General features: G+C 32.0%; 1 protein-coding gene across 1 annotated transcript; it reads left to right on the top strand.

Annotated features, from left to right (window-relative positions):
* The first annotated feature begins 6137 nt into the window (after positions 1-6137).
* Positions 6138-18242, top strand: LOC143051726 (uncharacterized). Its single transcript, XM_076224639.1, has 6 exons — positions 6138-7373; positions 8488-8814; positions 9993-10469; positions 11828-11889; positions 13923-14020; positions 16307-18242. The coding sequence occupies exons 1-6, from the start codon at positions 6767-6769 to the stop codon at positions 16446-16448; spliced, it is 1713 nt and encodes a 570-aa protein (XP_076080754.1). The 5' UTR covers positions 6138-6766; the 3' UTR covers positions 16449-18242.
* Positions 18243-23837: the final 5595 nt, after the last annotated feature.

Genomic DNA, 23837 nt, shown 5'->3' with positions numbered 1-23837 from the left:
ATAATCAATAAATCCACCGATCGAGATGAATTAAAAAGAGATGGTTAATATATAATAATAAAACTATTTTAATTCCCCTATTTATATGTATAAGCTTGTCCAAAAGTAAATCTTCGTTCACGGGTGTCTTATTACAAAATACGATTGAATATGCACAAATGGGGATAATCTAAACTATATTACAAGTAGTCGAAATTAAATAGACAAGACCATGACATGTCGATAGTCAAAATGGGGCCTACAGAACATGGTATATAAATGTACCAATACAACTGAGAAAATTGCAAAAAAAAATAAAAACAAGAATGTGTCCATAGTACACGAATGCCCCACTCGCACTATCATTTTCTATGTTCAGTGGACCGTGAAATTGGGGTCAAAACTTTAATTTGGAATTAAAATTAGAAAGATCATATCATAGGGAACATGTGTACTAAGTTTCAAGTTGATGTAACTTTAACTTCATCAAAAACAACCTTGACCAAAAACTTTAACCTGAACTTCGCACTATCATTTTCTATGTTCAGTGGACCATGAAATTGGGGTCAAAACTATAATTTGGCAATAAAATTAGAAAGATCATATCATGGGGAACAAGTGTACTAAGTTTCAAGTTGATTGGACTTCAACTTCTTCAGAAACTACCTTGACCAAAAACTTTAACCTGAAGCGGACGGACGAACGGAGGCACAGACCAGAAAACATAATGCCCCTCTACTATCGTAGGTGGGGCATAAAAAGTAGAAGAAATAATTAAGGATAGATAATAATGGAGTGCTGAAATATCAAGAATAGAGAATGACGCCAAGAGGAGATATAGAAATTGAGAAAAGACCTAATAAATGTTTATGGGTGAAGGACGTGTTTTTTTTTTTTTTTTTTTTTTTTTTTTGGGGGGGGGGGGGGGATATTTTTTGGGGGGAGGGAAGTTTCAAAGTGTTTTTTTTTTTTTCAATTAGGGTATTTTGTATATCCGAGTGTCAATTTATTTACATTTATATTGAGTAACGGTGTCAATTCATTTACAATTTATATTGAGTAACGATCGAGTATTATACACAAGGCTTTTCTAAAATGTAAAACAAATATCTATAATAAAATGAATGATTTTTAAATCCTAGATCACACTCTATTTGTAATATGAAGTTTCTGTATAATAATAATACATAAGCTTTCAACTGATATTTCTATTGATATATCACGCAGCTACATTAAGGACGCCATTTTGCAAAAAAAAATGGAAAAAGGGGGGTGAAAAGCAAATATGAGCTTTCAACTGATATTTCTATTGATATATGAACTACATATTGATGTTAAGATTAATCAGAGACAACTTCAGTGAAGTGTATTTTATTTCTTTTAATCAATGACGATCCTTTCTGTTGATGAATATCAGCGTAAACAAAAAGGAAAAGTAAAGTACGTATAGAGTTATTGAAAATAAAACAAATTGACTTTGAAGAATTCCTTTACATTAATATCAATGATATCAAGGATATCAATTACTAGAAGAAGAAGACAACAACAGAAAATTAATCTTTAGGCAGAATGTCTTGTCAACAACCATGTTATGTATAGAGTTTAAGGTGGTAGACCTTGGTTCAGGGAGATAACTCTTTAAATCAGTTATGTGTTTGTTAAAGTCAAGTTTCATCAATGTTTTTTAAGCATTTACCTGAAACAGATTGGAAATAATCTATGTAACCTAGAAGCTTAGAATATATTTATGAAAATGGTTGACACAAACGTACTGATGATTTTAAGAGTTATTTCCCTTAACCTAGGTCTACCTCCTTAAGAACAGAATGACTACACGAATTGTATGTAGTGTCTCCTTTTCTGTGCAGTGATTTCAAATGCTGTTTTCTTTTCCTTTGGTTTTTTTCTCCGTTGAAACGAATGCTCCTGGTTCGAGTATTTTGATGGGACCGTGATTTGTCTATTCATTAATCTTTCAGTATAAGTATTCTCTATTCCTCTATTTGTCCAAACTGTTCGTTATTCTTTATTCTGTCCCCATTATTCTATTTTCTTATTTCTTATATCTTCTCCTATATACTTTAATCTTCATATTTGTACCTCATTTGGTATTCTGTTAGTGTTGCCTATGTTTTTCTATTCGTTTTTTTACCATTTTCTCTGTAATTTTTTGTCGATAATTCTCTATTCCTCAAATCCCCTTTAGACCATTAGTAGCGTGTCAGTGGTCATCATTGGTGGTAACGATCAACCAAATAATGTTAGGCACCGATCATTCTTTTTTGTATATGTGTATATATGTCTCAGCTATAGGATGCACGGAAATCTGCTTGTTCTAAAGAATCCTATTTATCCTATCTATTCAGCAATATATGAATTCCAAGAAAAAAACATTTAAAAAAATTCACAAACCAAGAATGTTTTTTAGAAATATCTATATCTATATCTATATCTATATCTATATCTATATAAAGAGTATGATATATGAAGATTTAAAGTTTAATTCATTATTGTTCAGACTATCTGAATTAAATCTACATACAAATTGAATTGATCAAATAGAGTTATCTCTCTTTTAACATGTTCTTGCGTAATGTTAAAACTTTATGAACTAAATTTGCCAAATTTATACTCAAACCACGAAAATAGATCAGCACGAAATAGCCAACTTCTTTAAAAATGGCAATAAAAACTGATCAATCAATTGTTTGCTAGTTTTTCTCCATGCCTTATATTAAATCCCATTATTATGATATCTACAAAAATGTAATATTTGAATCCGATCACTGAAGTCATAGAAATTAAAAGTTGTGTTTGAAGAACACTGATGACAGCGCATGCCAGTGTATACCGAAAAGTAAATCTTGGTATTAGTTTAATAATTCATCTTCTATAGTTTTTTCGGTTACGGGTAATCTTTAGATTTTTTTTTTCAACTCATGATGATGAGTGAAACGTTTCCAAAATAATACACACGGTAGTTTTTTTTTTTTAATATTTTACGAAGTTTCATATTGATATACCGATATATACCAACTAAGATTCAATCATTAAAAAATGAAGTACAGTTTTCAGAAACAAGCCTGTTTAAAATCAAAGGTAGGTATAGAGAATTATAATATTGAATTTGACAGGGCAATTTACCTGGTCAAAAGTATACGTCATCTGCATTTATTTCTTTTATATTTCATGATCTTTCATATAAATAAACATTTTTTTATTTTTTTTTAAATATAATTAGAAGGCATTTATCATGTTTATGGCTTAATTTTTTATAAACAAGACGTTAAAAGATGTAGAATTGTCTAAATAATATGTGTTTACAGTGAAACCTGTTAAAACAGAGCCTCTTCTGGACTTAAGATTTTGTTCGGTTTTGGCCGATTTTCGGTTTAATCAGGTTCACAACGCACTTTATTTGATATGACGGTCCTTACGAACATGTTTGGTTTATACAGGTTTTCGGTTTATATACAGGATTCGGTTTAGTCAGGTTTCACTGTATTTGGTTGAAAGGTATTGCTGATTTCTTAACAGAAAATAATCTTTGTGTTTATCTTGCGAGAAAATGATCCACAACAAACATACAGCCAATTAAATAAATAAACCTGTGACAATTCTGCTTGTATTGGTACTGAGTTGCTAAAAATCCGACAAGAAATTACCCCACAATATTTTTTGGAAAATATGTAGTTTTAAATGAAATATAAAGGGGGAAAGCTTAAGTAATGAATACATTTGACCAGCCAACACCAAGGATATATTTATATATATATACGAGTCTAAACTACGTTCAAACCTATGATTGCGTTGGATAAAAACCGCAATTTTTATACGTGTACATGTAAAACAAATTTCGTTGTAGAAGGGTCTAAATACAGAACAAACGACATTTTCCAAAAGACCAAAAAAGTGAAGAAGTATATTTAAACAAAACGCATTTGACTAACAGGTCGAACAACTGATGTTCTTTAACCCTGCTGATTCTGCCATTGGCGATTGCCAAATAAAATTGATCACAAGATGTAACAAAATGGATCTTAATATAAATTTAATACTAAACAGAAAACAATTACCTTGTGGCCACGATGTTATGCCACAAACATAAGGTGTTAATATTTTTTGTACACCAGATTTAGAAAAAGTACCCTCATTTTTAGATAGACTCTTGAATTTTAAGAGTCAATGTAGGATGAACGGATCATATAAACCGGAGGGAAAATATGATACAAACCCAAACGAAAAAATATAAACGAGTCTAAATTGAAAACTACGTTCAAACTTATGACTGCGTTGGATAAAAACCGCAATTTTTATACGTGTGCATGTAAAACAAATTTCGTTGTAGAAGGGTCTAAATACAACACAAACAACATTTTCCAAAAGACCAACAATTAAAGTGAAGAAGTATATTTAAACAAAATTAAACAGAAAACAATTGACTTGTGGCCACAAACATAAGGTGTTAATATTTTTTGTACACCAGATCCGGATTTCGACAATTAATGTCTCTTCAGTGATGTTAGGGATCGAAACGGTATTTGGAAGGCCATATAAAAAGTACCATAATTTTTAGAAAAAGTGCCCTCACTTTTAGTTAGACTCTTGAATTTTAAGAGTCAACGTAGGATGAACAGATCATATAAACCGGAGGGAAAATATCGGATACAAGCCCAAACGAAAAAATATAAACGAGTCTAAATTGAAAACTACGTTCAAACCTATGATTGCGTTGGATAAAAACCGCAATTTTTATACGTGTGCATGTAAAACAAATTTCGTTGTAGAAGGGTCTAAATACAGCACAAACAACATTTTCCAAAAGACCAAAAAAGTGAAGAAGTATATTTAAACAAAACGCATTTGACTAACAGGTCGAACAAATGATGTTCTTTAACCCTGCTGACTGCCATTGGCGATTGCCAAATAAAATTGATCACAAGATGTAACAAAATGGATCTTAAATAAATTTAATACTAAACAGAAAACAATTAACTTGTGGCCACGATGTTACTGCCACAGACATAAGGTGTTAATATTTTTTGTACACCACTGTCCAGATCCGGATTTCGACAATAAATGTCTCTTCAGTGATGTTAGGGATCGAAGCGGTATTTAGAAGGCCATATAAACAGTACCCTCATTTTTAGATAGACTCTTAATATATATATCGGCGTTTTGCATTTGCGCCGATCTGCATTTCATTTGCGCCGATTTTTTCTTTCATTTGCGCCGATTTTTTTACAGGTAAATTACAGGTAAATTACAGGTAAACAGATATAAGAGGATATGGTATTAGTGCCAATGAGATAACTTTTCATCCCAGTCTTTGAAGATACAACTCCAGACTTTTCCTTTACCGTACTTGTAGATCTTCAGCATCGGTCTTTCGGTCAACTGCCACATGGTTATGTTCATTCTGTGTTTTGGTTTGACAATAGTCTCCCAATCAGAATCCGTTGTGACTCTGGCTTTACACGATTTAATGGTACATCGGTAAGATATGTTATTTTTCTGGACACTGACCCTCCGACATGTATGGCTGTCGAAGATTAAAGAATTGACTCATCGGGTCGTTACAATATGTCCATCGTGTTACAACGAATTTCCAGAACAATTAGAATCAAAATAAACTTAAAAATGGTTTACTTTCATAAATAGTCTTCCAATCAGCATGAATGGAAAATTGTCTCATTTGCATTCATACCACATATTCCTATATCTATTAAACATAAGTGAACAACGTTTATAATCAGATATACCAATAAACCTTCAAGTTATATATATATAGTACATGTAAAAGTATTAACTTATTTTTACCTGTAAATCCAATTAGGAGAAATTATAAAATCGGCGCAAATGAAAAAATGAAATCGGCGCAAATGAAAGAATGGAAATTTTCAAAATCGGCGCAAATGTCATACGCCCATATATGTCATGTGAAGGCAACAGATTTTCAATGAACGAATTTTTATTTATTGGGAGAGATGTTTTTGTAATAAAATCATTCACATATTTTCTTTATAATTATTGAATTTAGTCTATTTAAATACCACGGTAATCAAATCAAATGTGTCATATTTAAATTTTTTTAAATGAATAAGTGGGTGTGGCAAATTCTGTATCTATGAGCTCTTCTATTTAGAAGATAAAAAAGTACATTTAACATCAAATAGAGGCTCACTTCCGCCAACATTGTTTGGGCGGCCAAATCAAAATCTGAACTTATTTATGGCTGTAAATGTACAAAAAACACAATATATTATACAAAACCAACATGCTATCAAGGTCATAACCCTTCATATTCGAAAATGCAATTAAATTCCATATCGTAAATGCGATGCGATGACCAGAAATGGTGTAAAAAAGATAAACAAAAATGTGTCCGTGATGGAGCATGAAAAGGTGGGCAGGGCTAATTTACGTTACCTAGGTACTAAATACCTATTGTGTAAATAGTTGTAGGTAGATATCTTATCACGGCCATTGATTTCAACATGTTAGGACAAGTTTATAATCCTAGAATGTGTTTACATAGGTATAACTGAATACACAAAACAAGTTCCAAAGGACACATGTACACAAATGTATGGATAAAAGTGAACTTTAAGCTTTGGATGAAATTTTATCAGTTTGCATTGTTTGAATAACAATTATTCTTTGTACTTTTGACCTATTGAACTTATGAACATATCAATCTTAAACAAAGAAGCAACTTATTGTGATTGGATCTTTATTTTTATTAACTCATTGTACTTTTGCCAGTTTTGATCTAATTAATGAATTGATGAGCATATTAGACCAAAAACAAAATTATTGTGATTGGAACCTGAGTTTTAAGAAGTTGTACATATCTTTATTTATGTTTAATCCACATTGTACTCCTGTTAAATTAGACAGTAGTGGGGAATCTGACGCAAGTCAGAGCCCAGAAGAGAAATGGATAACTAGACAAAGTGTATTGAATTATTTAATGTACAAAATGGCTGATAATTCTGATGCTGATTCGGATAACTGTGAAGAAGCTCAAGATGATAGTCATTTAATTGAAAAAATAAGACAATTGGAAAAAGAAAAGGAAAAGCTTGCGAAAAAAAATGCTGAAAGATTTCGTCTTGAAAAGCAGTACAAGGAGTTAAGTAAATCTGTTAAATCATTAAAAGGATCTTCGACTACAAGTCTGAGTTCTGGATACATGTCCAGCAGTCCAAGTCCTGGATCGTTAGATAAAAATAGACTTGCAGAATCTAGTGGGTTGTCATCAATGTTGAACGAACAGAGAGAAAGATTAAAAAACTTGTCAAGTCGTCGTTCTGCGGAAACATCGTCTTCAAGAAGAGATGAAAGTGGTTGTGAAGATTCAGAATCAGATGAAGACAAAGATTCCAAAAATTGTAAGCTATGTTCAGTGGGGTACAGTATATGATTGTTCAGAAAAAAAGACAGTGGCAGATCTACATGTAGTGTAACCCCCCTTTTTTTTTTGGAGGATCAATGCATTTGAATCGGGACATATAGTTGGAACCCCCTTTTGTTCTGGATTGAGACCCCTCCCCTTTTTTTTAAATGGCTGGATCCGCTCCTTAAAGATATATATGCTATAAATACAACTACAGGTAACTTGAGATCAACTGACAAAAAATGTAAAAAATAGCAGATATATGTTTGCCAATTACTAAATTAGACAACTATCAATTAAGCGATTATAGACAACAGTTCTAGTCAACTGTATGGCCTTCAACAAGGAGAAAAACAAGCAGCACAATCAATTAAAAAAAAAGTCAAAAAATTTAAACAAGTCCAAGCCTTAGGTCGTCAATGATTGAGAATACAAAAAAGCATGTGTTTAACGATACAATCCTACAATACATTTGTACATGGTAAACGTTTGTTTCTGCAGACACAGAGCTTTAATTGACCAAAAATTTTAGTTACATGTAGATTCTATCAATTGGCCTGAAGAGGTGATATTTAAAGGCATGAAAGCAATTTAAAAACCTTGGCTTAAAAGCCTTAAATTGGACTGTGTTTAAGCATGAAGACTGCATTTATCAATCTGTCAGAATTTCTTTTAACAGAAGACAAGCATTGTATTAGATAATTAGAATATTTATGATACTATAAAGCAAAGGCTTAACACAATTTTTTTTCTTACTCTTTAGCACATTTACAATACATTTGTACATTTTGTACCAACAAAGCCAAATACAAAGATGTCAAGTGAGTGTGTTTCCAGTTTTAATACATTGTGTACCTACATTTTTTACATTTGAACCCTCCTTTTTAGGCTTAAAATAGCCTACAAGCATGACAAGTACTGTCACATATGACTGTTGAAATCAAAATGTCTCTACCATCCATATATGTCATGATTGTACACTCAATGTAACCTACGCTATATTTTTTGTCCTCATGATACCTGAACCACACATGCTACTTTATTTGGTCTAAGATTTGGAAAAAATGATAAACATTATTTTAATGTCTGATATCCTTGTGTTTTTACAGTGGACAAAGTGATGAGTAAGGAGCACAAGTCAAAATTGCAGTCAAATAGGGACACATTAGTCGAGAGCATGATTCCTGACGACATATTTAATGACCTCATCGCAAACAAAGTCTTGACCACTGCAGATGTCAGTCGTATAAAGGAGAAAAATACTAGAGAAGCTATGAATGAGGAATTATTAAACAATTTGGTCCGAAGGTCTGATCGAGCCTTCTATGAATTTGTGAGATCTTTACATAAAACTTTACAAGGTTATTTAGCTGACCTGTTGGAAGACATTCCAAAACCTCCGTCCAAAAAAAGACAAAAGCGGAAAAGAGTTCCAGGTACATTTCTAATAGTAGTAATTGTAGTTCAAATCTCGAAATAATGTTTTAAAATGTTTGAGAAGATTTCATTCATGATAATGATTTAATTAATTAAAATTGAATAATCAAAAATTACACAATTTCTTCAATGATTTAAGAGGGTTGATTTTGTATAAATTTGTACTCTATTGTACATACATGTATGATTGCTTTTTTCCTAAGCAAAATGTATCATTGGTTTTTCCCATTTTACAATTGCAAATGTACACTGAACTGTTCGAAAGTGACTACTTCATTCTCTTAAAAGCTTTATTTCCAATTCTATGGTCTGATAATGGGACAGGCAGAAAAAACAACATTTTTAGGAATGAATGGAATTATTGCAAATGTTCAGTACAAAAAAAGAATTAAATAAGGCCAAAAAAAAATATATGTCTGTTTCCTGTTTCCCGACCGACCCTGACTCAAAGCCCCCGACCCTAGATCTTTTTATTCAATTCCGGAAAAAATCGTTTCAGGTCCGGAATAATTCGTTTCCGGTTCGATCCAGATCCGTATTTTACTATACCCAAACAATCAAAATGGCTGCTCCCAGCACAAATGTGATACAATTAAGGTTTAAAAAATGTCGGCACTGGGAGGATTATTCAATTAAAGCTTCTTTAAAGAGATTAAATGATTTTAGGGTACAGGACCCTAACCAAACATGACATTTAACCATCTGCAAATCTGACAGGGAGTGCAAAAAAAATCTAAAAAAAAAAAAAAAAAAAAAAAAAAAAAAATCCCGACCTACCGACCCTGATTTTTTTGCCTTGGCAGCAGGAAACAGACATATATTTTTTTTTGGCCTAAGTCTAAGAGAATACAAATAACTAGCTACCATTGTAAATATGTACATGTATATTTTGGGCAGGCAGGAGCACTGCATTATTATATCAAATATATTATCTCAACAAGAAAACATTCACATATTTTCGAAAACTCACCACTTCTCTCTATCAGGTTCATATAGAGAAGTCATTTCTCCCTATGATTCTGTAGTTCTGTCAGCTCAGTAAAATGGGGGGGGGGGGGGGGGGGGGGGGTAGCAACAAATACCATATGATTTACTATCATGACTATAACTAAATTGGAAATGTTAGTTACATGTACCTGTTATTAATCAAATATGGATTATTTTTTTCTTTGAACAGGAGAATTAAGTATTAATGTAGATTGTGAAGACATGGGGCCACTCCCCAACAAGAAAAAACCTCTCTGCTCATGTCAGGAAGTGGAAGAGCAGATCCTCATTATGTCAAAGACAGCATACCTGGCTATCCGAAGAAGGGACACAACTCCAGCTGCTTTCGAACAATTTAAAAAAGAATTGTCACAAACTAACGAAATTTTAAGGGAATCTATGGAAGTTATGAATACTCTTAAAATGTTATGTGAACATGGCCGCTCAATGCATGATATATCAAATGGAAGTATTAGATTTTCGTTACTTTGTAATTCCGTTGATGGTGCCAAAGACTTATGGGAAAAATATTCCCACGGACATTTGTTAAATAAATTTCAGCAGGGACTTGTTACGAAAAGTTTGCTCAAATCCTGTCAAGCAAAGTGGGTAAAGTTAAAGGTCAAAATAGCTGAAGATGAATATCATCAATGTATTAGAGAATTAGGTAAGGAAAATATGATGCATAAATTTGTATCAATTTTGTTTAAGCCGATTTTCTGTGTAGCTGTACATAATAAGTTTACCCAACCAAACACATAAAACGTACTTGGTAAAAATTTGTATATGAAAAGATGCTAACAAATATTCTAGGATAATTGTTTATAAATTTAGATTAGGCCATAAAAAAGTATAGGTTTGTTTACCCAAACCCTACCTACCCAGAAAAATGCTGCCTACTCAATTCTTTTATTGTGCTGATTTGAAGAAGTTTTTTTTTAATCAGATAGGCAGGAAGAATAATAAACACCCAATACTTCATTTTCTTTTTTTGAAAAAAAAAAAGAAAACGCCTACCTACCATGCCTACCCACTGTCTCAACCTTGGGTAGGGTTTGAGCAAACCAAACTATTTTTGATTGTGGCCTTATATGCTCTGCTGCTCAATAGTTACCTTTCATGAATTTAAACAAATGATTTAACCGTGTCAGAAAATTCAGAAAATCCACAGACATTTTCAAAATCAGGAGTACAACAGTGAACAGGAACGTACATGTACATTGTAGTACTGAATTCTGAACACAGCCTGCTGAAAATTAGACAACTCTCCATCCAAATAACAATTTAAAAAAAGTAAACCATTATAGCCGAGGTCAATGTATGGCCTTCAACAAGGAGCCTTGGCTCACACCGAACAACAAGCTATAAAGGGCCCCAAAATTACTAGTGTAAAACCATTCAAATGGGAAAACCAACGGTCTAATACACAGCCTGCTGAAAATAAAAATAAAAAAAGATACTTACAAATTGGAAATTAGAATCCAACCGAATAAATTATATGTATGTACATCCAAATTTATTTTCTTGGTTATCTTCATCCAGATGCTTAACCTTATATTTGAAAAACCAGCTGTCGAGGCCAAATAAAAATATATGTGTGGTTCCAGTTACCCTACTTTTTAGTCTCTAAAAGAGCCTACCCTAAAGATTTTTTGCAATTTTTCATTAAGCACTGTTAAAGTCAGAATGTTGCTCCCATAGACTCAATGTAAAAAATAAAACATAAAATTAAAAAAAAATCCCTACCTACCTACCCTAATTTTTTTTTAAGATGTAACTGGAACCACACATACTTTTTTATTTGGCCTGAGCAGATGAATCAATTTGCTTTTGTGCATTAATGATGTGTTTTTAACTTTGACATACCTTGTAATTTGAGAGAAATGGCTTATTGATTGCTGAACGTTAATTGAATATAAGATATCAAATGAAAGCTTTTATAATTGAACATTGTTTCATCTTTTTTTTCCGTAATTAGAAACATTACTCCTACATTCATATTTTTATGTCTTTTTTTTCTTTCAGAAAATGGTAACCATGGAAACAATCAACAAAATGATAATAATTACAGAAGAACGAGACTGAGAGTAAGTTACAACTGTCAATAACATGTATTTACATTTTGTAGATATTTTGTGGTATTAATCAGTCCAGGCAATTATTGAAAACTGTAATATTCTGTAAGGGCTATTCCAGAAAAAAATGTATGGGGGGGTTGGAAGGCAGTTTTTGTCAGCACCCGCCACCCAGACAATTGTAATTGAGAATTATAGTGCATTATAGTGTGAAAAGTTGCTCTGATACCCATCACCCATGTATTATTAATATGGGGACGAAGTCCCCTATTACAGTAGAAAATTCAATAAAAAAAAAAAAAAAAAATCGGGAAAATTTCCCGAATTTTTCATTGTACTAATGAACTCAAAATCGTTCAATTTTTTTTTGTCAGGTTTTTTAATTTCCGGATCTGCGCAGAACACATAACTCTACTTCCTTCTTCTGGTCTTGTTGTCGTGAGACTTTGATTAGTCTAGTAAAATATAGGAACTCAAGGAACACAATACCAATATATTTCATTTTTAATCATTCTTTGTCTTTGGTATGAATAAATGTTACCTGATGCATGGCGTTTCTTTGTTTACATTGAACATGACGTCATAACTTAAATAACGTCACAAGTAAAATCCCTAACAACAGAACCAAAATCGGAAACGTTACGGTATTTCCGTTTCTTTTTTTAATAAATATTTAAGTTACAAAAATTAATTTAAACAAACTTCGTCCCCATTCACAGGTAATGCCTGCCTCATATTATAATGTGCCTTCCAACCCCCCCCCCCCCCCCCCCACCATACATTTTTTTTCTGGAATAGCCCTAATATTATTGTTTTCTGTAATATAACATTTGTTTTAAGGAAGTAGGTGTTATCTCCCATTAGTTGGTACAAATTAATTTTTCATTACAGAAAAACAAATTTGTTTCTAAGTTTGTTTGTTTTTGTTCCTCCATATAGTGTAGTATATATATTTTAAAGTAAAACTTTAAACAGCAACAACAAATATATCAAAGTTATTGTATGATAGCCAATGAATAATGTTGAAAATGGAACTGGGGAATGTGTCACAACTCCCTAACAAACAAACAAAAAAACTCTCATCATGTCATTTACCATTTATAATTTAAAGGTTTCAAGACTAGTTAAATTTATCATTTATTTTAATTGAATTGTCAAATCCTTGTATGAATAGCATGGACATATTCACCATTAAAAAATGATAAATCATTCTCATCTTTTAGCCTTTGAATTTTAAAGTGTGCATGGGTAGGACTAAACCAGAGGCTCAAAAGAGATGTGTTCATAACTTAATGTCAACAGAAGTTGTAAAAGAACAGTCTTCAAAATAAACTTTCAAAGTTACATGTAGTGCTGACATTTATTTTTGACATTTTTTTTATAGATTGGCATTCACATACTGTTCTTTTAGGTTTACTAGTAATTTAACAATATAAAAAAGAAGATGTGGTATGATTGCCAATGAGACAACTATCCACAAAAGGCCAAAATGACACAGACATTAACAACTATAGGTCACCGTACTGCCTTCAACAATGAGCAAAGCCCATACCGCATAGTCAGCTATAAAAGGCCCCGATAAAACAATGTAAAATAATTCAAACGAGAAAACTAACAGCCTTATTTATGTAAAAAAATGAATGAAAAACAAATATGTAACACATAAACAAACGACAACCACTGAATTACAGGCTCCTGACTTGGGACAGGTACATACATAAATAATGTGGCAGGGTTATACATGTTAGCGGGATAAATAATATGAATAAATAAGCTTCATTAAGAGTCGGCATGGTATATAAAACATAGACAAACATAGACAAACATAAGCTCTAATGAGCTTTTAACCGACATATTTGTTTCCCAAACCTGGGACAGTGGTATAACAGTACAACATAAGAACAAACTATAAAAGCCTAGACCTGTGGCAAAGTGTAAAGATTTTGAGAGAAGGATGGACAAAAAAATCTTTATTTTAATAAAATTGCAATGCATTCATATGCTCTTGAATCAGTCCTTAGTTCATTTCCTTTTTTCAATTTCAGAGCTTTTGTAGAAAGTCTTCAGAAGAGAATTGTATACCGTTTTCATCACCATATTCCTGTATACAAGAAGATGAACCTAGGCGAGCTTTCAGAGAATTGTAAGAAAACTATTATGAAAAAGAGGATATGGGTGAAATATCAATGAAAACTGCAATTTTTCATATTGCTTGATGCATAGATTTATCCTACAATACCTTAAAAGGCCTTTTTCCAAACATATTTGTGGTAGGGAACGGTATTTTTGCCATTGACTTCTGTTCAAAGTTTAACGAGTTTACTTTATGTTTAAAGCTGATGCAGTTTTTGTTTGAATTTCAATTTAAAGTATAATCTTTGGACTGGCTTGTCAAATCAAACTAAGGCCTAAAAAAAAATCTGTGTTTCCAGTAACATCATTTTGAAAAATAGGTCGGAATTCTTTTTTTTTTTTTTTTTTTTGACATTGTAAACGAAATCCAAAAAATTATCATGGTTTTCCCAAGTCCAAGTCCGTAATTAGTTTCAAATACCGGAAGTCGGGTCAGGGTCGGTTGATACCATTTTTTTTTTTTTTTGAAGATCCTATAAAAAAAAATTAGGGTCGGTCGTGTTATCGGAAACTCTGAGATTTTTTTTCTCGGCCTAACCTGGGGAACTGCATCATTAACAAATGTTATTACTTGTATTAGGATATGACTAATGATAGTAAACATCATTAAACTGAACAAAAAATAACAGCTTCATCAGTAATTGTTTCTGATTTTATGTAAAACTAGGTATAACGAGGAATAGAATCGTTACTTAAATCGACAATTAATTTTTACATCTGGTTAACCCAGATCAAATATAAACTGCATTAAACTACATCAAAGATATACTACATGCACATAAACTTTGTCTTAAAATCTAAGTTTAGATTTGCATCATTAAAAAATATGTTGTTTTCTATTTTATTTTTTTTACAATTTTTATTTTATATTTGTTTTGTATTTTGCCCATCTCTATTCATATACTGTATCTTTTTATAATCTTAAAATCCAATGTAAATATCACCATATTAAAAAAAATCTTAATTCATGTATAACACTTGATATTTTGTATTAATGTTATGTAAACCCTGCAGGGAAAGCGGTACTATTTATTCTGCCATAGGCGACAATACTAACATTTTCTAAATTTACCAGTTCTTATAATAAAAACCTGGATAAAACAGTTATGTGTGGTGTTAGTACTTTATTACTCTATTTTAAAAATTGGAGCCAAATAGTATCATGACCAATTTCCAACAGAGCTTGTTTATGTTATGCATGCCCACCGTCATTTTACACCAAATTTATGAAATTTTGGAAGCCTCTTCGAATAATTCTCTAGAAAATATTTCAATAGGTTTTAAAATTTATATTGTAAATTTACACTCTGCAGTTATTCATAGATAAATAAAAAAATATATCGTACAGTACCCTTACATCCGATCACAGCCCTCCTAAATTGACTTCCTTCACCTGTCTTGGGTACACAAAAGGTCAACCTAATGCTGGGAAAATGAAATAGTACTGTAAACCCTGCTGAAGTAAGGCATTTTTATGTAAGTGTTATTTACTGGTTTCCATGAAGAAAGGGAAGTAACTGGATTTTATAAAAGGTGATGTTCAACGGGAAGAATGTTAAATTTTTATGCCTCATTTATAATGCCCAATTTCTATGCCCCATTTATGGGCATTATGCTTTCTGGTCTCTTCATCTGTTCATTCATTCGTTTGTTTGTTCATCTGTCTGAAGTTTTTGGTCAAGGTAGTTTTTAATGAAGTTAATGTCCAATCAACTTGAAACTTAGTAAACATATTCCCTATGATATGATCTTTCTAATTTTAATGCCAAATTAGTGTTTTGACCCTAATTTCACATTCCATTAAACATAGAAAATGATAGTGCGAGTGGGGTATCCAAGTACTATGGACACATTCTTTTTCAAACAATTCTGGATGGTACATTATCCTTCCCCACCTCTTCTTATTATTTGTTTAAGGTGGTACCTAACACTACAGGGAGATAACTCTGTAAAATCAGCTAAGCGTTGTGATTACGTTGTGTTGTAAAGGGAATATTAAGCTTCTCAATGATCAAAATTGGTGGTTGTCAAACTGCTTTATAACCAGTGTAATTTTTCTGATAAAATGGTTGGTTCAAAATATTTGAAATTTTTATATTTTTGTTAAAGGGTCAAAGTAAATACTTTGTCAAAATTTTATTAAAATTAAATGAGCCAAACTTATTTCAGTGAAAGTGTTGGGTACCACCTTTAGTTTGTATTTTAGTAATAATATTTTGTATACAGTGAAGAATTCTATTTTCAGATATAAATTAAAATTTTGATCACAAGATAATGGAATTTTTATCTTTTTCAGACAAAGAAACTTATCACTAAGTGATCATGTGACACAACCAAAGAAACAAAGAATTGTAACCAATTGTGAAACAGTGACAGACTATCCTCAAAGGAACCTGCTGTATAACTTTAGATTGAGGTCAAATCAAAACCAGTTATGAACTGGGGGAATATCTTCTATTTACAACTCAGTTTTCATTGTTAAAATTGTTCAAAGTGCTTAGTTTGGTTTAAAATATTTATAAAATATAGTTTAAATGCTAATTTCAAAAATATCATGTAATGGTTGATTTTTTTAAAGTAAGTAGTGTGTATATTATTCTGGGTCACTTTGTTCACCTTTTTTTCCAGTCATTTTTTCAAACTTCATCTTATTTATCAGTATGAAATCTTGCTTTTATAGTAGATTTTTAGACAATAAATGAACAAAACTGTTTTAGTTATAGCTTCAATCTAGCATTATTTATGAATGAAAGCATTGTTTAAGTTTTTATTAATTTGATGCGGTCTGAATTTTAATATAATATATGTTATCCATATTTATTTTTAGTAATTTAGGTTTTTATTTTCTTATTATATAATTTTAGATTTGTAATTTTTAAAAAGGATCACTGATATGTTGTCAGACCAGTAATTAGGCCTAATTGGTTATTTGAAAAAAAGATTGAGAGAAGCATACCTGTGTATTTTTAGATAAATGTAAACCTGGGGTTGAAGTCATAAAACTTTGCTCAGTGCTCGGAGCACAAAAATCATGCTCGAAACATGAAATCCAGTATTTTGATTGGTTGATTCTTGAGTTTGAGTACAAAATTCGTGCTCGAAAGTTTTATGACCGCAAGGCCTTATTTCTTAGTCATGTTCTAAACTGCATATAAAAATGGTAGTTTTCTTAAGGTATTTACATTATAATTCTCAACAATTTACATGTAACAAGTAGGTGTTAAGGGCTGAATGTTTTTCATTTGTTGGAAGAAATTAGGGAATAAGTTTTGTTGATGATTCTCATTCAAAAATCTTACAATTATTCTTATTGTATTTGAGTTTCAAATGTTAAATATTCAAGACTGGAATGAAATAGTTGCAAAATATCATCAATCAAATCAATCAATCAAAATGTAATACAGTGAAACCTGACTAAACCGAACCCTTTCGGGACTTGAGATTTTGTTCGGTTTTGGCAGGTATTCGGTTTGATCAGGTTCACAATGCATAAAATGTGATATGATTGGTCTTCAGAACAAGTTTGGATTAGACAGGTTTCCGGTTTATTCAGTGTTCGGTTTTATCAGGTTTCACTGTATGTATGATGTGACCTGTCAGATAAAGGCCATTTTATGAAAGTTTGAAGCTGAGTTTGTCTAAAATGGTCAGAATAAGTCATGTTATGTTATTTTATATGTTTTCATGATTGTTTATGTATGGGTTTCATGTACTTTTCTTCTGCATTTTTTGAGAGGGAAGTAAAAAAAAATAGGAATACATTTTTTACATCAGACAAGTTTTGGCACATTCTGTAGATTCACTATTATTCATAGGAGACAGATTTTGTTTTTTATAGGAAAAGTTCCATTTCCTATAGGTTTGTTTAACCTTGCAGACTTTTGCAAAATCATGAAAATACAATTTTTTCTTAACCCACAAAATAAATGAATTAACAACCTGAATAAAAGATTTAGATGTGTAGTTTGCTTATTGTAGATGTGATCATTTCTGATTTACTAGTGTTTGTTGAATAATATTGCGTGTGAATATCATGAAAGTTCAAGATGTGTTCATTATAATGTTTTCTTTTTTCAAGTAAGGAATTAATGACTACTGATAGTGTTATTATATTTTATCATGATGAGTTGTAGATTTGATTCTAGATATTTATATTTGTTTTCAGATTTTTATTAAATTGTTGATGAATTTAATGTATTTGATGTGAAACTATAAAAATTGAAAACAGAAAATGTGTTATCATTTTTGACTAGTCTGTGACCAAAGAAGAAGAATGCCAGACAAAGTTTACACTGCCACTGCTGCAAAACTGTTATACCTTTTGAATATGCCTCTGCTGTCAGGTGTCTGTGTCATTAAGTGTTACCCTTGTTGGTACATGGCCATTCTCTAACTTGAGTCTGTCTCAACCAAATGTTTAAAACACAATGCTTATTACCACAAAACACAGATCAAGTTTGAAATTACTTTTACCGTGTTTATTACCACAAAACAAAGATTAATTAATAGAAAAATTACTAAATCTGTTGTTTCTGTTCATTAACTTTAGTTTGCCGCAACCAGATGTTATAAAACTTATACACATTGCTATTAAAAAAATCACAAATCAGTCTTAACTACCTGCATCTGTTTACGGAATTTGACCCTATTATAAGCAATAAATCTAAATGTATTCAATGTATGATTTAACAAATGTGTGGTATAGGTGTTTATTTGGATGGGTCCATATGACCTTGACCTCATTTTCATAGTTCATTGGTCAATGTTAAGTTTATGCAATACTTGAAGTATTGCAGCTCTCAGCATTTTTCATATTTTATTGTTAAGTAAAACAACAGGACGTTTCAGTGTGTGCAATTTTGTTTGTCATATGCAGTTCATTTGATAAGAAAAGTATCAAAACAGTGATAGGAGGATAAAAGAGACAGAAAAAAATCTGGTAATACTATGACTAATAAAAAGAACAAAGAAAAACACCCAACAACAGTCTACAGAAAACTAAACAAATCCAAACAAAATCTCAGATGCTCCTGAAGGATTTTAAGGTCCTTCTCCATGGTTACTAAAATATCAGGGATAGCATAATACAGGAAAAGAAGACAATGTTGCAGCTACAACAATTTAGACCCATCCATCGCCATCTTAGACACAGATATGAAGAACTTAGTCCAAAACCAGGAATACGTTAAATTTTGCATGGGTTATTATGGTACAAGATATTGGTGATCCAACAGAATAGCAGAATTAATGAACTGTAGTTCTGTGGGAAATTATCTATGGAATAAAAGATACTAGAGGTTCATACAAACTCATAGTTAGCAAAGAAACTGACAAACCATGGCTAAAAAAGAAACAGACAAATAATAGTACACACGATGCATAGAAAACTAAAGACTAAGCAACAAGAACCCCAACAAAATTCGTATTTGCTCCCCAAACTAGTTTACTAGTTTTCATAGAACAGTTAAAAAAATGCTTTATATCCTTCGTTTCCACTTGTTTTAACCCAGTTTCAACATATCCAAATTGTTTAACTAGTGTAATAGAATGCTTGAATGCTCATACATTTCAAACCATGTTGAGCAGTAAATATTTTCAGTTTGGATTTTAATATTACATCCAACCTGGGAAAACCTCAAGAAAACATAATTGCATTTCCTCTGAAACTAACACAAAAGAAGACAGAGTAATGAAATTTGAACGAATCAAATTATTCTGCTTAAACTAGAGTCGATCCAAGGCAATAACCCCACTGTGACTAAGATACTGATGAACAGCAATACAAGCTTTTCCTGTGTCTGGTTGTTGTCTTGCAAGGTCTTCATGTCGTCAGACGATTTTCACATGCCTTTGACCTCATTTCATTGATCAGTGAACAAGGTTAAGTCAATATCTCAGATACTATAAGCAAAATATCACCTATATTTTGTTTATGGAATGATTGTAAGGTGTAGATGCCCAACTTGCAGGTGTCATCTGACCTTGACCTCATTTTCATTCTTCAGTGGTTCTAGTTAAGTTTGTGTGTTTTGCTGTGTTTTTCTTATACTGTATGCAAAAGGTCTACTATATTTGTTGTATGGAATGATTGTACGGTGTACTTGTCTAGCTGGCAGGTGTCATCTAACCTTGAATCCATTTTCAAGGTTCGTTGCTCAGTGTTTTGTGTTTCGGTCTGTTTTTCTTAAACTATAAGCAATAGGTCCACTATATGTGTTGTATGGAAGAATTGTAAGCTGTACATGTCTGCCTAATATGGCCTATCTGACCTGACCTCATTTTCATGTTTCATTGGTCAATGTTTAGTTTTCTTAGTTAAGTCTATTTTTTAGACACTATACGCAATAGATCAACTATAATTAGTGTCTTGAATGATTGTAAGGGGTACATTTCTTGTTTGGTTTATATGACCTTGACCGCATTACCGTCATGTTAGGTTTATTTGATAGTTGTAATAAAGCTTTATATTTAGGACTATCAAAATTTGAAACAATAAATCAATTAATTAATAACAGACAATAACAATCAAAACCAAGGAGTAAACACAGACTCACAAAACCAAAGGACATTTACATCAACAGTTATAAATAATAATCAGATATGATTTCTGACACACTTTTGTCATAATGGCCAATCAGCTCATGATGGCGACCGTAAAATTTCTTGAGTGATGACCTTATTTTGATTGATTCATAGCCCTGTCTTAGCAACTTTTGAGAAAGCAGTATATTCCTCGTTCAACAAAATCAACATACTTTGAGCTAGCTCTATAGAGTAACGTATCAATTGAGACACATATACTCCATATGCTGGTGCCGCTGGGATGTTACTAAGGATTTTCTTATCCCAGGCATAGATAACCTTAGCCGTATTTGGCACAACTTTTTTGGACTTTTGGGTCCCCAATGCTCTTCAACTTTGTACTTGTTTGGCTTTATAAATATTTTGATATGAGCGTCACTGCTGAGTCTTATGTAGACGAAACGCGCGTCGGGTGTACTAAATTATAATCCTGGAACCTTTGATAACAATTGTCATAAATTTTGGTATTCAACCTACCATCAGTAGTCATTTCGAGAAAAAGGTATAATTATGAAGCAAATTTATCTGTGTCGGTAGTATCTTTAATTTCAAGTCCACTTGGATATATTAAATGTGACAATCATAATGATATTCCTCTCATTAGTAAAGAAGTGATAAATTTCAGCGTGTGCATACTTGTTTTCTATATGGTATGGTTAAGATGTGGTATGATTGCCAATGAGACATCTCTCAGGTAAGGACCAAATTTCACAGAAATTAATAACTATTTGCCTTCAACAATGAGCAAAACCAATACCGCGATTTGTCCGTTTTCTTTTTCTTTTGATTTATTCGTTCTCCGTCCGTGCAAGGTATTTATCGACTCTTTTAATTTTATACATCATAGATTTTTTTAACACTTTTGAAAAGGAAGAACACACAATTTTATATACATAGATATAAGAAGATGTGGATTCAATAAGACAACACTCCATCCACAAGTTGTAAAAGTTAACCATTATAGGCTAAGTAAGGTCTGCAACACGGTTCCTTCTATAAAAGGCCCCATTAATGACGAATGTAATTTTAACCGTTCAAACGGGAAAACCAACGGTCCAATGTATATAAAAAACGAGAAACGAGAAACACTTACGAACCACATCAACAAACGACAACTAATGATTCATTACTTATGACAGGTGCAAACAAATGCAGCGGGCTTAAACGTTTTAATAGGTACCTGCCTTCATCCTTACCTGTAACAATAGTGTAACATCACAACATAGAAAGACACACTAAACTATACCATGTTAATTGAAATGGATTAACTCAATCAAAATACATATTAACACAAGTGAACATACACTGATCGAATAAATTTGATCTATGATATCAATGTAAATACAAAATACAAAAAATAAGTTCTCGAAAAAAGAAGGTGTTGACTACTAAATTTAAAATCATGTTATTCAAATTTCACTCTGGACTACGAGTAAACTGACAACCACGCTTACGTTTTTTTTTTCCAGTTCCCCAAAAAATCAACCCTCGCCAAAAAAAAAAACCCCACCCTTTCAAGCTTTACCACTAGTGTTTACCACTTACACTATATACATTTCGATTCTTCAGAAATTATGATTTTCGTCATGTTCCGATTTTTGGCATTGGAATATCAATACAATTTTGCAATCGGTTTTGTTTTTTTAAATGAAGAACAATTGTGTATGAACATTGCACATTGGTCTAGTGTTTTACAAAATGAGTTGTAAAAAAACTATGTGCAGTGGTCCAAACAAAACATAATTTCGAAAGATCAATAAATCAATAAAGGTTCTAAATCAAAAGACTTAGTTTATTAATTTTACATAAGGACGATCTTATATTTTCCCAACTTTATGTGTGTGTGTACCTACTAACAATTAATATTTTAAAGCCGGTTTTAGCAACGACTTGACATATTTGTTCATTTCTGAATAAGGGAGCTACCATTTGGTTTTTAGTGGGGCGCTTGGATGAAAGTCCTAGATGTTTTTTTAGTTGTAATCTTTCCTGGCTTTTTATTTTTCACTCTATATACATAGAGATACGGTCCTGCCTTTTAGTTTTGGTAAAGTGACATATTATGCTTTTTTTTTTAACTCAAAACTCCTGTCCTACTCTTTCCCAATTTCATTCTAGACTCCCTCCAAATAAAAATCAAATGGCAGCTTCCTAAATGTGATAATTTTTCACCGATCCGTGTATTCATGTAACATTTTTGTGTGACTACTTATTCGACATTCGTGGTAAACCCTAGTGCAAGTTACTTAGTATTAAACCAATCTTTTAGAACGTTTGTTGGTTCCTTCTATGACGAAAACTACTGTTATCTGTTAGGGAGCTACCATTTGATTTTTATGGGGGGCTAGGATGATATTTGAAAAAAATAGGCAGGATAAACTAAAAAAAAAAGGCAGGACCGAACAGAGTGAAAAATAAAAAGGCAGGACAGAGATTACAGCTAAAAAAAAATGCAGGACAAAATTTTGCATCCTAGCCCCCCCATAAAAATCAAATGGTAGCTCCCTTACTGTCATGCGAAGTCAAATTTGTATTAGGTTTTCAATTTTTATGAGTCACTTACGGTTTAAAATTTTGCAAAACATTTCCTCTCCCGCATAATTGACAATGAGAAATGCACACTGATTTTTCTAGTTTGCAGGTTTTTTTCTGAAATAACATGGATTTAGTCTTCAATGTGTTTGCTAAATGTGTCGTTTATCACAGTATTGGGCATGCTAATTTATTCATACTATTTTGAAGTCCATCTTTAGTTTCTGATTGTAAAATTATGTCATCTGCAAAGAGAAGACTATCTATATCTTAATTAACTAGTTTAAGTGGTCTGCATTGTTCATCTAAAACATGACATATTTATATCATTAACTGTTCCGGTAAACAATGTAGGACTGATTGTGTCGCCGAGGCGTTTTCCTCTCTGTATTTAAAAAAATGGAGACGAGAAAATGATAAAATTTAAGTGAAGATTTTGAGCCTGAAATCTGTTTTTTAATTACTTAGTTTATATTTTTGCCAACCTCCAGTTTTTGGTGGGGTTCGTGTTGCTCAGTCTTTGGTTTTCTATGTTGTTTCTTGTGTACTATAGGTAGCACTCCACAGTTAGGTGTGTAGTTTCGCATTTTGGCCCCTGTGGATTTTTCAAATATGAGAGCTAATGTGCAATAAAATTCCTTTTTGGATAGCTGAGTATTAAAATAGTCTTTGTATTGGGTTTATATGAACATCAAGATTATGTAATGTATGTA

The sequence above is a fragment of the Mytilus galloprovincialis genome, chromosome 11 (assembly GCF_965363235.1).
Source record: "Mytilus galloprovincialis chromosome 11, xbMytGall1.hap1.1, whole genome shotgun sequence".
NCBI classification, from domain to species: domain Eukaryota; kingdom Metazoa; phylum Mollusca; class Bivalvia; order Mytilida; family Mytilidae; genus Mytilus; species Mytilus galloprovincialis.
Note: the sequence above shows the minus strand (reverse complement) of the source record. Positions and strands in the feature narration are given on the sequence as shown.